Raw genomic sequence first — 14,178 nt, 5'->3', positions numbered from 1 at the left:
AGACATGCTAATGCTAGATTAATGCTGGAATTAAGCACCTAAAATGATCCGATTTATTTATGGAGAATCGTTTGTTTTACCTTGGTTACAGTCTGATGCTAAGGTCGAAGTAATTTCTTCTAAAAGCAAAATAATAAGGAATGAAATGACGGGTAACTGCGTTCACAGCTCTGATGTGAATCCCACAGGAGTACTGAGCTCCTTGGTACATGGCACAGCAAATTTTACTATGAATGCTAAATATCCACACATTCCTATCGGGAAGTGATGTAATATGAAACCATGCTTCTGATCCAAAAACGACTGGATCATGGATTTCTCTTCAGGGGAGGGGGTCAACTAGCCTGGGTGCCATTCCGAACTTAGTCCCGCCCACAACGGTTGAGGTCGGGAAGTTCGGTCTGGCATTGCTCAGTAGTAGCGCGAGTATGCTCGCACAATATCTGGCGGGCCAATCCAATTGTCAGGGCGGGCTTTATACGATGATGGACAGATGATCAACAGTAATGTAATCAACCACGTGACTAAAGCACGCTTGGGTGACAACAACAATGGCTGCCGCTGGAGAGTTGAGGTGAGTAGATTCTGCTATTAGGTCTGTTCTAGAAGATATCGACAGCAAATTAATTTTAAAAGAGGAACAGAGAAACGCGATCAAGGCTCATCCTCTTATTCTAGGCGTACAACTGCACGCTTTAATTTTTGTGGACAACAACTATGCGTTGCTTAACATACGTCACGCACTCCGTTGCTCTTATTGGTTGTAGGTCTATCCAATTGAGTGCAGAGGCATTTTTTTTCCTGGTTCGTTCGAAACACGCCCCATAATCACAGCTCTATGGAGCAGTATCAGACTCACATTCTGACTAGAATTGAGTAGGACTACGTCAGGCTAGGGGTCAACTGGAGCCATCCAATAAGGTTTACATATTTTATCTATATAGTAACAGCCATTAAAAATGGCCCTTCTCAATCAAAAGGCAACCGAATGGCAACTTCCAGCCTCTGCAGTGACCCCCTATGCATATTTTTCCTCAGACTCCACCCTTTCACTGAATTACAGGGTCTGACCAGGAGATAAAGCTTCTCTTTAGATCTTAATGTCCACAAATCCTGACAGAAAGAATATTTTAGTACAAATATTGATGTTTAAAAAGGAATTGTAGGGGACCAGCCAAGAGCCCATCAAGGAAAGTGGGGAGATATTGAATGTCTACTACTGTAGGTCTCCTCCAAAACTTCTGGTGTGAACTTTTGCTTTTATTTCTGTTGAAAAAAAAAGTATATTTGTATAAAATATGACCCATCACGTAAACAAAGAGCATAGTTGAGTTAAATGGATTAGTGGGATTAATACGTTATTGTTGACATTAATTAATTTGCTCAATAAATTGGTAAACAGACTGTAAAACAGGTCATTTGCTGAAAGAATAAATTATTCGCAGCTTTAATTATGAAACTATTAACATTTTGTAAAAATTCTTTTTCCATTGTAGTTAAATTTTATAAACATAATTACATGTGTATGTATGAACGCTTTAATTTTTGTCATTTTAACTGTCACTTGATATAATAGGAACAACAAATTTTTCTTTTAACATAAATATTTTGTATATAGACTTTTTAATTTATAAAAAGTATATCTTCTTAGGTTTATCAATCAATCGAAAAAATAATGCATAAATCAATTGATTACTGTAATATGCAATAGGTGCAGCGCTAGAAAAGTGTTTCGACATTTCCACACAGAGTCACGAAAATATGGAAGCTCATATATGAAATAAAACTGGATTACTGTAAGTATTAAAATATAGGAATTCAATGAAAAAGTTTGAAACATTTGCCGAATGAACCAACCTCTAGTATGGATTATAAATACATACCAGGAGTATCGGGCCCCTGCAGGAGGATGCCTTTCAGAAAAGGGACCCCGAGTCAAATTCATGCAACAATATTTCCATCTGCCGACAATAGGAATCAACTACTAGCAAGGTTTTGCAGTTTTTCTATTTTACAAATATATTAGTTGTTCTGTGAATGACTCTTCTTTTGTCAAATGCGAAATGATTAATTACAAAAACAATTTTCTTTATTGGTTAACTGGATTTTTCTGTATCTTTGAGCTGTTTACAGTCTTTCTGCAGCACAGCTGAGCTTTGAACTCCCCCTGCTACCAAAGGCTATCGAAAGGAAACATTTCCTGTTTCCTAAAGAGCACGAGGTGCGTTACCACCAAATCCTAATCGTTTAGGCTGCTGCTGACTGGAGGAAGAACACACAAAAGCCAAACTTCAACAGCGTGTCATGAATCCAGAGGAAGAAGAAGATGTTGTGGAAAATCTTCCTGATTTTTTTCATAGTCAGGAACTGGTAGCAGTGTTAACCCTGAAACAAGTCAGGGATGGTTCCACAAAGCTACGTTAAATCCTCATTTCTGACCATTAAAGGTTTTATTAGGCTGATCTCATTTAGAGCTTAAAGAAATGTAAACCTGCTGCAGTCATTAAATATAAAATAATTTTGTGAACTAAAGAAATTTTCCTAATTCAAGCTTTTCTTCTTCTTAAAGCTTTCATTTTGTTGGGAAACCAGATGCTGACTTTTTGTGAGCAGTTTTAATCTAAAGGGACTGGTCAGGAGATTTCCTGTCAAAGCCCATCCTGGAGGATGAAAGTCATCAAGCACCTGCAGGAGACAGGTGTTGGTGATGTGCAGCAGATTTCCCCTGATGGCACCACAGCTGTTGAATCTGAGGCGAGTAGCAGGGAGGTTGGTTCCAGCTTCACCTCCGGCTTTCTGGGAAGCTTAATCTCAGTCCATAAGTGATTAAATTCCTGTTCTACCTTCACGCTCAATAATCCTCCTAACGCTGAGGAGCAGGTTTTAGCCTGTAGAAATCCGACCAGCCAAATGCGACACCTTCCTCTGTGGTCTTCCTCCATGTGTCAGATCCACATACATCATCCTCTATCCAGTTTATTCACCAGCTGTTTTGTGGCATGGATGCAAGGCTGCACATCTGGAAATCTGATGCACACCTGAAAGGGAACGCGGTCACGGCAACTGGTGACACCTTCAGGTGTCGGACTTTCTTATTAAAGGAATAGTACACCCAAAACATGATTAGCCTTCATTTTCTACTCACCCCCATGCTGAACAACACTCTGGAGTACTTTTTTGATATCTCAAATGCATCTGGAGATCTGGGAGGCTTCTTGCTGTCTGCTGACATTCAAATAATGGAGGTCTATGGCGCCCGAGGCAGAAAGGTCCATAAAAGTCCACAAAAAACGTGTCAATATTCCTCCATACTGCTCGTCCAATGTATTCCAAGTGTCCTGAGTGGGTAGCGTCCATAATTTACTCGAAACGAAGTCATTTAGAATGTTTTTAGAGCATAAACAGTAGTGTATAGGATTTCCTAAAAGCGCGTTCACGAGTCTACGGAAACCGCGGCAGACCAAACCAGATGAAAGTGCGCATTCAGCGTCTGCTCTGCCGATAATGCAAGCGTAGAAGAAGAAATGTGCTGTTTACCTGTGCAAAGAAAGAAACAACGAAAGAAAAATGTCTGAGGACTTCAGTGTTGAGGAAGAGCATGAGTTCTTTGCCGAGCTGAATGCGCACTTTCATCTGGTTTGGTCTGCCGCGGTTTCCGTAGAATCGTGAACGCGCTTTTAGGAAATCCTATACACTACTGTTTATGCTCTAAAAACACTCTAAATGACTTCGTTTCGAGTAAATTCTAGATGCTACCCACTCAGGACACTTGGAATACATTGGACGAGCAGTATGGATGAATATTGACACGTTTTTTGTGGACTTTTATGGACCTTTCTGCCTCGGGCACCATAGACCTCCATTATTTGAATGTCAGCAGACAGCAAGAAGCCTCCCAGATCTCCAGATGCATTTGAGATATCAAAAAAGTACTCCAGGGTGTTGTTCAGCATGGGGGTGAGTAGAAAATGAAGGCTAATCATGTTTTGGGTGTACTATTCCTTTAAGATCTTAATGGTTTGGGTTTTTTGGCTTTATTTTGTATATTTTGTATGTTACTTCTCTCTTAACTTTACCTTGATGCATGGATGTAACTTGGGGGGGTTATGTGAAATTGTTAAATAATTACCTCGTATTGCCCTAGAAATCAGACTGACAACCCACAACTTACATTTCTGCAGGAAAGGAGAGCGACCAGACCCACTGAGGAGTCTGTGGTCAACTCTGCCAGATCCTCTCTTTTCTGCTGCTTTTATTATCGGACTTCAAAGGAGTAACAGGAGGGGTCAGAAGTTGTCAGGAGGGGTCAGAGGTTTACACATGATAGAGCATCATTACAGTTCCTTGTGCAGTTTTATTACAGGTGATGACCAGTCAGCCGCAACAGGCTGGAGAGAGCATGACTTTTCCTATTCCGGGAGAACCATTTGTTCAACAGAATATAAATTTCTCTAACAGTATGGGGGGTGGGGGGGTTGACTTTTTCAAAAGTCTGTGTTTGTCCCCTGTACGTTTTACTGTCCAAAAACAATGTTACACTACAATACACAAACTCTCGTAGCTCAAACTGAAGCCTTCTGGCCTGAGTTCAGACCGCCTCTAAGCTCCTGATTGGCCTCTGTCTTTCCTTGTGTGATTGGCTGTCACACTGTCACTCCTGAGAAGCTCACTTTACAAACATGAGATGCGCCACTGAATCGGGTCTGTGATTGAACAGTCAAACACGCTGAAGTTAGCTGAATTAGAAAATACTTGCGTCCCCCCCACTTCTGACATCAAAGTGTTTTCTGATCTGTTTCTCTTGATTACTTTCTGCTTCTTTTAGTTGTCTCTTTAACTTAGTTGCTGATTATTCTCCTATTTTCGGGTTAGTTCTCCCTTGTGTCTTTCACCACTGTCTAATCATCTCTCCTTCCAGTAATTAGTGGATGCAGTTCACCTGTGCTTCCCTCATTACCTGCACCTGTGTTCTCCTCTGCTGCTGTTCTCCTCTTTGTTTTGTTGGATCCTTTAAGTTGTTTCTTTTAAGCTACTTTCTCATTGTCTGCCTGCTTATTGCCAGAGATCCTGAGTTTCCACATCATCCTCTTTCCTTTGCAGAAGAACAAACTGTCACTGAATCTGGCTCCACAGAATCACTGCCCAGTAAGATCATTTATCAATAGCATGAAGAGGTGAAGAAGCTAAAAGATGAAGATCTGCACTAATACATGTCCTGCCTGATCTGCTTAAAACTCCTGTTTATTTAAAGACTTTTTTGGGTTAAAAATCGTTGTTTTTTGGCTTCATCCAAAGCTGAACAGCTGCATCCGAACCTTTCGATGCCAAAGGTCTAATTTTCAAAGAATCCACATAATGAATGTTAAATCAAAGGAATTATTAGTGCAATAATTTTCCTGTTTCAGATGATAAAAAAAGGTTGCTACAAAAGTTAAGACATGCAAACTGCTGTCACTGCATTTAAACGAGCAGACCATTTTCTCTACTGACAGTTTGAGATGCGCCATAACAAAAGACGTTCTGCCACGGAGATGGAGGGAATAACGATTTTAATGTTATTTAAGGCACACATTATTTAAGTATGTAACAGACAAAAACAAACAACTTTAATATAAAAGAATGAATTTCAGTCATGAAAAGTTGTCTTTGCTCCTCTGCAGACGTCTACTGCAGGATCACTTGTTTTTCTGCTCAGAGCCGTAAATAATAGCTGATTATTTTTTCTTACTTTCCATTTAATAACAGGATTTCTGAAATGCTTGAAACAAACATTAATAAGAAGTTTATTTATACTATATTCAATTTGTTTCTATCCATTACTAATAGGACAATTTATTGATAAGATGTTTGTAAATCAAACAGAAAACTCACCATTTGCCTATTTTAGATTTAATGGAAAACTTTCGACATATGGAAATAATGATGGTTTTGCTGGAAGGGAAGATTTAGTCGCTGGAATCGAAGCTTTAAAACGTGAGTTTTTTCATTAAAACTGGCATGAAATTTATGTTGCAAATGTCGGCGGCTCCTGCAATGTGTTCTTAGAAATATTATTTGAATATTTTGAGATTTTCTAATCAGCAATGCTTTTAAAAACAATGTAAGCAAAATGGGATCAAAGCAGCGAATGACAAAAAGTTTAAAGGACTGTAAAAAGAAGAGCAATCTGTTTGGAGTAAATGAAAAATCCAACCAAGGATTCGGAGAACCAGCAACAGCTTTTTGAACAAGTATTAATAAAGCTCCATCTGATATCAGAGATCTGATTGTTCCTTATGTTCCTAACAGAGCACTTCGCTCTCAATCTGCAGGTTTACTAGTGGTTCCTAGAATTTCTAAAAGTAGAATGGGAGGCAGATCTTTTAGTTATCAGGCTCCTCTCCTCTGGAACCAACTACCAGTTTTAGTCCGTAAGGCAGACACCCTGTCTACTTTTAAGGCTAGGCTTAAAACTTTCCCTTTCAATAAAGCTTAAAGTTAGAGGGGCTCAGGTTATCCGGAGCTTTAACTGTAGTTATGCTGCTATAGGCTTAGACTGCTGGAAGACGTTATTCTGCTTCATTCTATATTTATTCTCCCATTCTGCAATACTTGTTAGTTCAATCTCTAACTGTATGCTCTCTCTGCTTTTTTCTCCTCATAGTATCTTCATCTGGTCTGTCCCTGTTTGGCTATGACTCCATCCTGGAGAGAAATATAGGGAGCTTGTCTTCCCAGCTGTGTTTTTTTCTGGACTCGGCCGCCTGCGGAGCTGGTTGACAGTTGCCTCTATGTCTGCTTCTGTCTCCTTGAACCCCAGTCGGCCTCATCAGATGGTGCTCACTCTGAGTCTGGTTCTGCTGGAGGTTTCTTCCAGTTAAAAGGGAGCTTTTCCTCTCCACTGTCACTCAAAGCATGCTTAGTGTGAGGGATTACCGAAGAGTCAATGAGTTGATGCAATCAACTGGTTTTCCTTAGATAGAAAACTTTGAACCAATCTGAATTTATGATCTGGTTTAATTGCCTCTGTAAAGTGCTTTGAGATGACATGTGTTGTGAATTGGTGCTATAGAAATAAACTGAACTGAATTAAATTGAGAAGTTGATATTGCTGCTACAGGAACTGGAGGTGTTCTTACTGCTCCTTATCAAATCCTACCTACGTGGTTCAAATAGAGATTATGTGAAGAACAAAACGGAGCAGCAGGATTTTCCTCATAACACCACATGTCTGGGCCTCAGATGAAAAGGCTAAGATCACGAAGAGGACCTTTCTCTCTTAAACCCAGAATCCTGCTGCATGGAACTTGCTGTTTTTATTCTGTCAGGAGGTCTGGTTTGCTGTGATTGCATGTGATTTGCTGATGACTGGCGATGATGAATGGTCCGCTAGAACACCTGCTGAGGATTTTCCTCAGAGCACCTGCATGTCTTTCACAAACACCTTCCAGTGGCGGCTCTGCACATGGTTCTGTGTAAGGCAGCTTCCAGGATGTCAGGCTACATATTAATATGGCTTCATGGGAACCTGAAGGCACATAATCTGACCAGATGGCCTGGCAGAGGCTGCGGCCCGACCTGGAGCATCAAAGCATCATGTTGCTTTGATTATAAGCTGCAGAGACACTTTCACAACATCGCAAAGCTAAAACAAAACAAGAATAACGAAGGGATGCATCTGGCGGAGTGAGGGGCAGGAGGACCTCAGCTTGGCGCTTCAGCCCGAACCCCACATGCAACACATCAGCATGCAAACATGCATGTTTCATAAAGAACTCAGGTCATTGCTGATTTGCTGAAACATTTTCATGCGCTCGAGTGACTTTGATGTACAACCTGAAAGATGATGAAGGATTTAAAGATCTTCCGTGTAGAACTCACAGTCCTGAGAAGCTTCTGTGCTGGAAAAGCAGTCCCAGAAAAGGCAGTACATGGTGTGGCACAGGTTGTCCACCAGGGATTTAGGAGAAGCCAATCTCCAGCTGGACTCCGGCACCCTGTCGGGCTCCTCTGTTAACTGATCCCAAATGTCCTGGACGGTCTCTGGAAGCTCCTGCTGAAACACCTGGAAACAGCAAAACAACCACAAACACAGCTGAGAGGCTGACAGGCCTTCTTCCAACTGATGGATGACTGACTGGCTGACTGCCGTGATAAATCCCCAAACCCGCCGTTCAGCCCTCGAATAACCTCGGCAGAATTCAACTCGCTCTTCTCAGGCTCTGTTTAGTTTATGTTTGGGACACTGAGGCTCCAGCCTGTTTACATTCCTACTTTGATGCAGAACATCTATAAATATATTCAAAGGCTTTAAATCCCAAATCCACCAGATTTCTGTTAGAGGTGAATATTTGTAGTCCTGCTCCTGCTTCCTTCCTAACTTCTAGCTCTGATTGAAGCAGATCATTAACATCCGGACCAAACCCTGACTCATCCTGACCTATTCCTGTCTTTATTCTTACGGCTTATTCTGTTTCTAGAAACAGTTTTCTGCAGGGTTCAGATCCGCACAAGTCCAGTATTTCTGTATTCTGACCTCTGAGGCACGCTGCAGTAGGAAGATCTTTGAAATGCTTTCCTACTCGGACACTGAGGGGTCTTTAGTAGAAGCTTTAAACGGACGCACCAGCAGACAGGATCCACTTAAATCGTTGGTATTGCTGGGTCTCAGTGGAGACACCAATAGACTTAGGAGTCCACGTTTACTGGATGGGTTCAGGTCTTTTTCATCCGGTAAATATTAATCCACATGTGGTGCTCCTCAAGGCACTGTTCTGAGGCCACTGTTTTAACTACGAACGCCTCTCACTTTATACGGATGACGCTATGCTTTTTATTCCTGCCACATGACCAAAGCTCATTACAGTCATGAGACTAGTGTGTCCATGTTATCCATGGGTGGATGGAGCATAACTTAATTGGGTTTAATGTTGATAAGACAGAAGTTATTGATTAACTCGACCCAATGAGGCCAAAGGTATTCTCTGTCTTTGATTGAAACATTTCGAAGCTGCTGACAGGTGTGAACGGAGTGGATCCCTAAGCTCTGTTAACTCTTGGCTTCCAGGACCAGAACTTCCCAAGCAAATGTCTGAAAAGCATCCATTAGATCAGCAGAAATCTAACTGTTTTTAATCATTTCTCCTTTTTGGGGTTTTAATGCCTCCATAGCAGAACTGGGGTCAGTTTGAAAAAAGACTTTAAGGGTAAACTTCAGCTGACCTTTGCTGTAAATAGTTTCTAAATAAATAGACTGAATTTAATTGGATTTTAGAGGAAGACTCCACTGCTCCTTTGGGGTTGTGATCTAAAATTATGAAATTACTGGAAGGTTTGAAAACAACTTTTAATGTGATTTAAGGTCATTACTGTCACTTCTCTTTAGGTAAAGATCAAGTATTTCAGTAATGTGACTGTGGCAGTCTGAGATCCTTATGTTTGATGGAGATAAAAAATGACCAGAGGTCACAGACGGAAAAATGTTCACAGCCACAATAGAGCCTCTATTATTTTGTGTTCATCTGTTAAACCAATTACTTTATGGACCGAAGAAATTCTTTAAACTCCAAACCACGAGAGGACTGGTGAGATATGATCCAGAATCAGATAACTGATCAGTTTTGGATCCAGCCTGCCGTCTTAGCTTCAGATATCTGCTCCGTTATGAGGCTGCAGGGCAGCCTGGCCTTTAATGCACACTATGCTCTATATGCATAAACTGCATAAATCTCTGCTTAGATAAGTCTATGAGGTAAAAGTCCTAGTCAGTGTCGGGATTTGACACAACTTGAATAAATTAAGATGTTTTTTATCCTTGTTTTTTAGCTAAAAAAGGCATACATCATGTTGAATCTGTGAGAATACAAGTTACAAAGATACATGAATCACACATTTCCGAGTACGAGTGGACAGCCTGATAAAGCTGCTACACTCCTGACCAGTTGGTGGCTGTAAAGCACCTCATGGTCGTCGCCAGCCTCCTTTAAAATAAGAGGTGAACGAAAACAAAACCTCAGATCAAATGTTGCATCTTCCCTGAGATGTTTTCACTGCATTCTAGGTCGTTTCTCAATTCACAAGAATGCGAGTAAAGACCCGCTTCCTCGCCAAGTATGTTCTTGAGAAGAACACAGAAAAGTGTGGACTTGGGGAGAACGGGAGCACAAAGCATAAATATGGGTCAATTGGAACAGAAGCCTACTCGTGACATCACCACATGCCTGGCTCATTTAGAGCTGCATTTCACCTCCTCTTATTAATAGTCTCTAGATAATAATACATTCTTACTCTTTTCATTTAGTGGGGGAATAATAATGAACACAGTCAGATAAACATAAATCAAATGAACATTTTGCCAAATAAAACAAAACAAATCGCCTTCAGAGCCAGCGGTCCTTCACACATGGCTATGCCCAAAGAGAGGGCTGCTGCAGACCGGTGGCGGTTAGCGCTGGCTGCCGTTAGCCTCAGAGGTCCGCTGGTTGCCGTGGTCCCCTAAACTTCTGATTTTTTTATTTTTTTTTTATTACGCATTAAATCGGTAAATGGACCACATAGTGATGCTTTAAAGTATAATATTCTCGCCTCAAATGATCTTAAAATGTATTTTACTGAACAAAATCAACAGAAAAGAGAACTTTTAACTTCATAGTCTGAGCTCTGTGAGTGCTCCCCTGGAAGCTGCTGCTGCAGCAATGCATGCTGGGACAGCTGTCAATCTCAAGAACAGACAAGTCTGCTCTGATGCATGCTGGGTAAATAGGGAGGGAAGAGAACAGCATCCGGGGACTTTGTCCATTCTCTGTCTTCTTGGAGAGAAATATCAGCTGTGCTGCTGCCATCAACACCTTTATTTATAGATGTTGGAGATTTGCCTGTTTTCCAGTGTAGTCCTGTTTCTCTGACAGTGACTAACTGGATGTGCTCTCTTCATCCTCTGACCTGGGAGCTGGCTCGGAGCTCGTCTGCCTGGCTGTGTGTTTCCTGGACGGTCTGCCTTTTACAGCTGCTTTTTGTATCTCTGCTTCTGTCTCCTTGAACCCCAGTGGGCCTCAGCAGATGGCCGCTCACACTGAGCCTGGTTCTGCTGGAGGTTTCTTCCTGTTAAAAGAGAGTTTTTCTTCTCCACTGTCGCTACAAGCATGCTTAGTGTGAGGGATTGCTGAAGAGTCAATGAGTCGATGCAATCAACTGGTTTTCCCTATATAGAAAACTTTGAATCAATCTGACTGTATGATCTGGTGAACTGGAAAGTGCCTTGAGATGACATGTTGTGAATTGGCACTATAGAAATAAACTGAATAGAATTGTTCTTGTGAACTGCAACAGTACTATTGCTAAGGCTGATGACATTTCACAAGTACACAAGTACATTAGAATGCACAAGTAAACATATTGAGAAACGGCCATTGAAAAACGGCATCAGTTTAATGCACGCTTTTCTCTTCTTCTCATTTAAAGAAGGTTGGTGATAAACTGATGGGCTTTACTGCCGCCAACTGGTAAGGAGTGTAACAGCTAGTGGCAGATCTAGGGGGCGGCTACTTGGAACGGATTATATCAGGTGGCTAAAATATTTGATTTCCTTCTTATAACTATGCAAGTAATGATCAAATGTCACCAAATCCAGAGGATTTGTTGTTGATGAAGAGAGAGAGAGAGGAATAAACACAGTTAAAGATTTTGCACGTACATTTATTTCTTTCCATGTTATGGAGGGGGAATGGATTATTTCCGGCAGCTAAAATGTCCATTCTCTTCTCTCGTCCTCCCATATCTTTGGTAAGTAAATAGAAACCGTTTCCAAATTCTCAAAACTTGTTATGCGTGATAGCATGTAGTATACTATAAATATCCTTAATCCAGTAATCTGTCATATTTTACTTCAGAGATTAACCAGAAAGTTTACACTCTCATCTTTACCCTCAGGGCTCAGCCCCTGATCACCTAGAATCTTAGATCCGCCCCTGGTAATACCTCTATGATGTTCTTCATTCATTCTTGTGAATTATTAAATTGCACTTTTAGAATGACAAATTGTAACCTCTAAAGCTACCATAGGTCTGTATGAGGCACATAGGAACAAATATTATATTTATTCACATTACTGGCTTGCTGTAGATTTACGTATTCCAACATCTATGCGTAAGTTTTTCATTGATGGCTATTTTGCCCCAGATAAGTCATTTTAAAAGAAGAACGGACAGAACTGGTATTCTTCCCTCTTCTGCACTTGACTCAATAATCAGGCAATGAGCAGAAATGTCTCAGTTTTCCAGCAATAAGCTTGTTACTGCTTAACCTTAACAGATCAAAGATCTGATCTACATTTAGTTTGTTAGCTTAAAAGGTCAGTCTTAAGGGAACTTGGCTGCAGTCTTAGAGCAGACACGTAAAGTGTGAGTCCTACCTCAGCAGGATGAGAGTGAACAAAGACGCCTTCAGCATCCCTGAACCGCCTCTCCAGCTCCGCCGTGTACGGACGTGAGGGATGTCTCTCCGGTAAAACCCGAATGATCTGCAATCAGAACCAGAGCTCAGTTTATGACTGATTTCTATTAAAAATATACCATTAGATGGAGAAGTACATCATCCAGTTTCACATTCAAGATGCATTTTGAGTTTTCAAGATGAAATAACTAAAAACTATTTTCTTCCAAAGTCTCCAGAGAACTGAATAGTTTCTGAAGTCATTTAGGGTTTTAATCAGTCACAATGTTTCCTCCTCACGGTGTTTAGACCACAGTAGATCCATTAAGTCCTGGCATGTAGGAGAAGGAGGCTCCATGGATCAGCATCAGTCAGAACCTCCTATAGATGATCTACTGAGCTCTGGACCTTTTGGAGGACAGGTCAGGACCTTATACTGGGCGTTGTGGATTCCTCCTGTTGGAAGAGCGGGCTGCTGGTTGTTGTTTTGGCCAGAGCTTCATGGCAGAGCAATTCAATTCAGTTTATTTATATATAGCACCAATTCACAACACATGTCATCTCGCGGCACTTTACAGTTCATGAGCAGCAGCGTCGACATGACGAATCTCCAACGAATCTCATAATTTTTCTTTGATTTATTCTAAACTCAATTTTAAAAAGTTAAACAAATCTCTAATATTGAATAAAAAAAGGAATCACAATGATGACTTTGTTCCTTAGAGTTTAATCTCCAATCAGCGTTTAAATGTCAAACAGTTTTTCTGCTAAAGTACGGAGCTCCAAAGAGGACACAATTTCCTCTCTGTTCTGATCTCATCACAGTCAAAAACATTTTTCCACCTCAAAACCTTATTTTATGTGGAAAAGCAAATCGACAAAAAAAAAAAAATGGTTTGATTTAACGGATTTGAATGAAAGTTGAAGAAAAGTTGCTTTTTTTCTGAGGAAAAGCTGGAGAGATAGTTTCATTTTAAGCATTTCCATTTCGATCAAAACACTGATTATCTGCTGTTTGAAAAGTGAAAAAATAAACTGCAGCTTCAAAAAACCCTGAAGGGTCTGTTGACATTTAGCAGCTAAACTTGTTTTATGTGTTCTGAGGGAAAATGTGTGATCAGATGATGTGCTTTTGAAACCGACCCGGAGTTTTAGCTCAGAGTGAAGATTTATCCCGGAGCCGTGCCAACAGTACGGTGTCGGCAGTTTCAAACAACAAGCGCATGACAGGAAGCAAGATGAAAGACTTTTACAACATTTTGCACAAAGATGGAAAAGGTATGGAAGCTGCCCGACCAAGCATGTTTACTTTTGATCACAGAAGCTCAACAGGGGTTTCCATGTTTCCACAAACAAAGAGGGATGATGAGTTTTAAAGGTTTATTTCTGAACTGATTTGCTGCAGCTGACTGAAATAACAGATCAACTCACTTAGCTGCAAATACCAGCCACTATTAGGTTACACGTCGGTCAAATGCAGTTAGAGAAGATATTAGTCGGAAGCGGACGGCATTTATCCTCCTAATTCCTGACGGGTGATTCTCAGTGAGAGCCTGCAAGAACAAGAGTCGATCCAGTTTATCTCTGAGATCTGGAACATTTGGAGCATTAGTGAACTAGAACATGAAGGGTTCGTTGCTTCGACTGTTGGGAGGAGGCGTTGAAAAGCTGGGTGAGCTGCGTGTGCTGGCATGCACACATTGTCAGCATGAATCCGACAGGAAACAATAACAAATAATGGTTTCTGTCTGCATTATCTGAGTGGGTCTG

General features: G+C 40.9%; 1 protein-coding gene across 3 annotated transcripts in view; it reads right to left on the bottom strand.

Annotated features, from left to right (window-relative positions):
* The window catches only part of il34 (interleukin 34), an 87,894-nt gene that overhangs the window by 2,970 nt on the left and 70,746 nt on the right, over positions 1-14,178 (bottom strand). For 2 of the 3 annotated variants that reach the window (XM_038274716.1, XM_038274718.1), the window contains exons 5-6: positions 12,389-12,496; positions 7,861-8,044 (exon numbers count right to left, since the gene is read on the bottom strand). In XM_038274716.1, coding sequence (XP_038130644.1) covers positions 7,861-8,044; positions 12,389-12,496 — 292 coding nt within the window. Of the gene's footprint in view, positions 1-7,815; positions 8,045-12,388; positions 12,497-14,178 lie in introns of all 3 variants that reach the window. The other variant, XM_038274717.1, reaches the window with a different exon arrangement.

This window comes from Cyprinodon tularosa, unplaced genomic scaffold (genome assembly GCF_016077235.1).
Source record: "Cyprinodon tularosa strain WSP-4 unplaced genomic scaffold, ASM1607723v1 ctg927, whole genome shotgun sequence".
Lineage (NCBI taxonomy): Eukaryota > Metazoa > Chordata > Actinopteri > Cyprinodontiformes > Cyprinodontidae > Cyprinodon > Cyprinodon tularosa.
The sequence above is the reverse complement of the archived record's forward strand: the minus strand, read 5'-3'. Positions and strand labels throughout refer to the sequence as shown.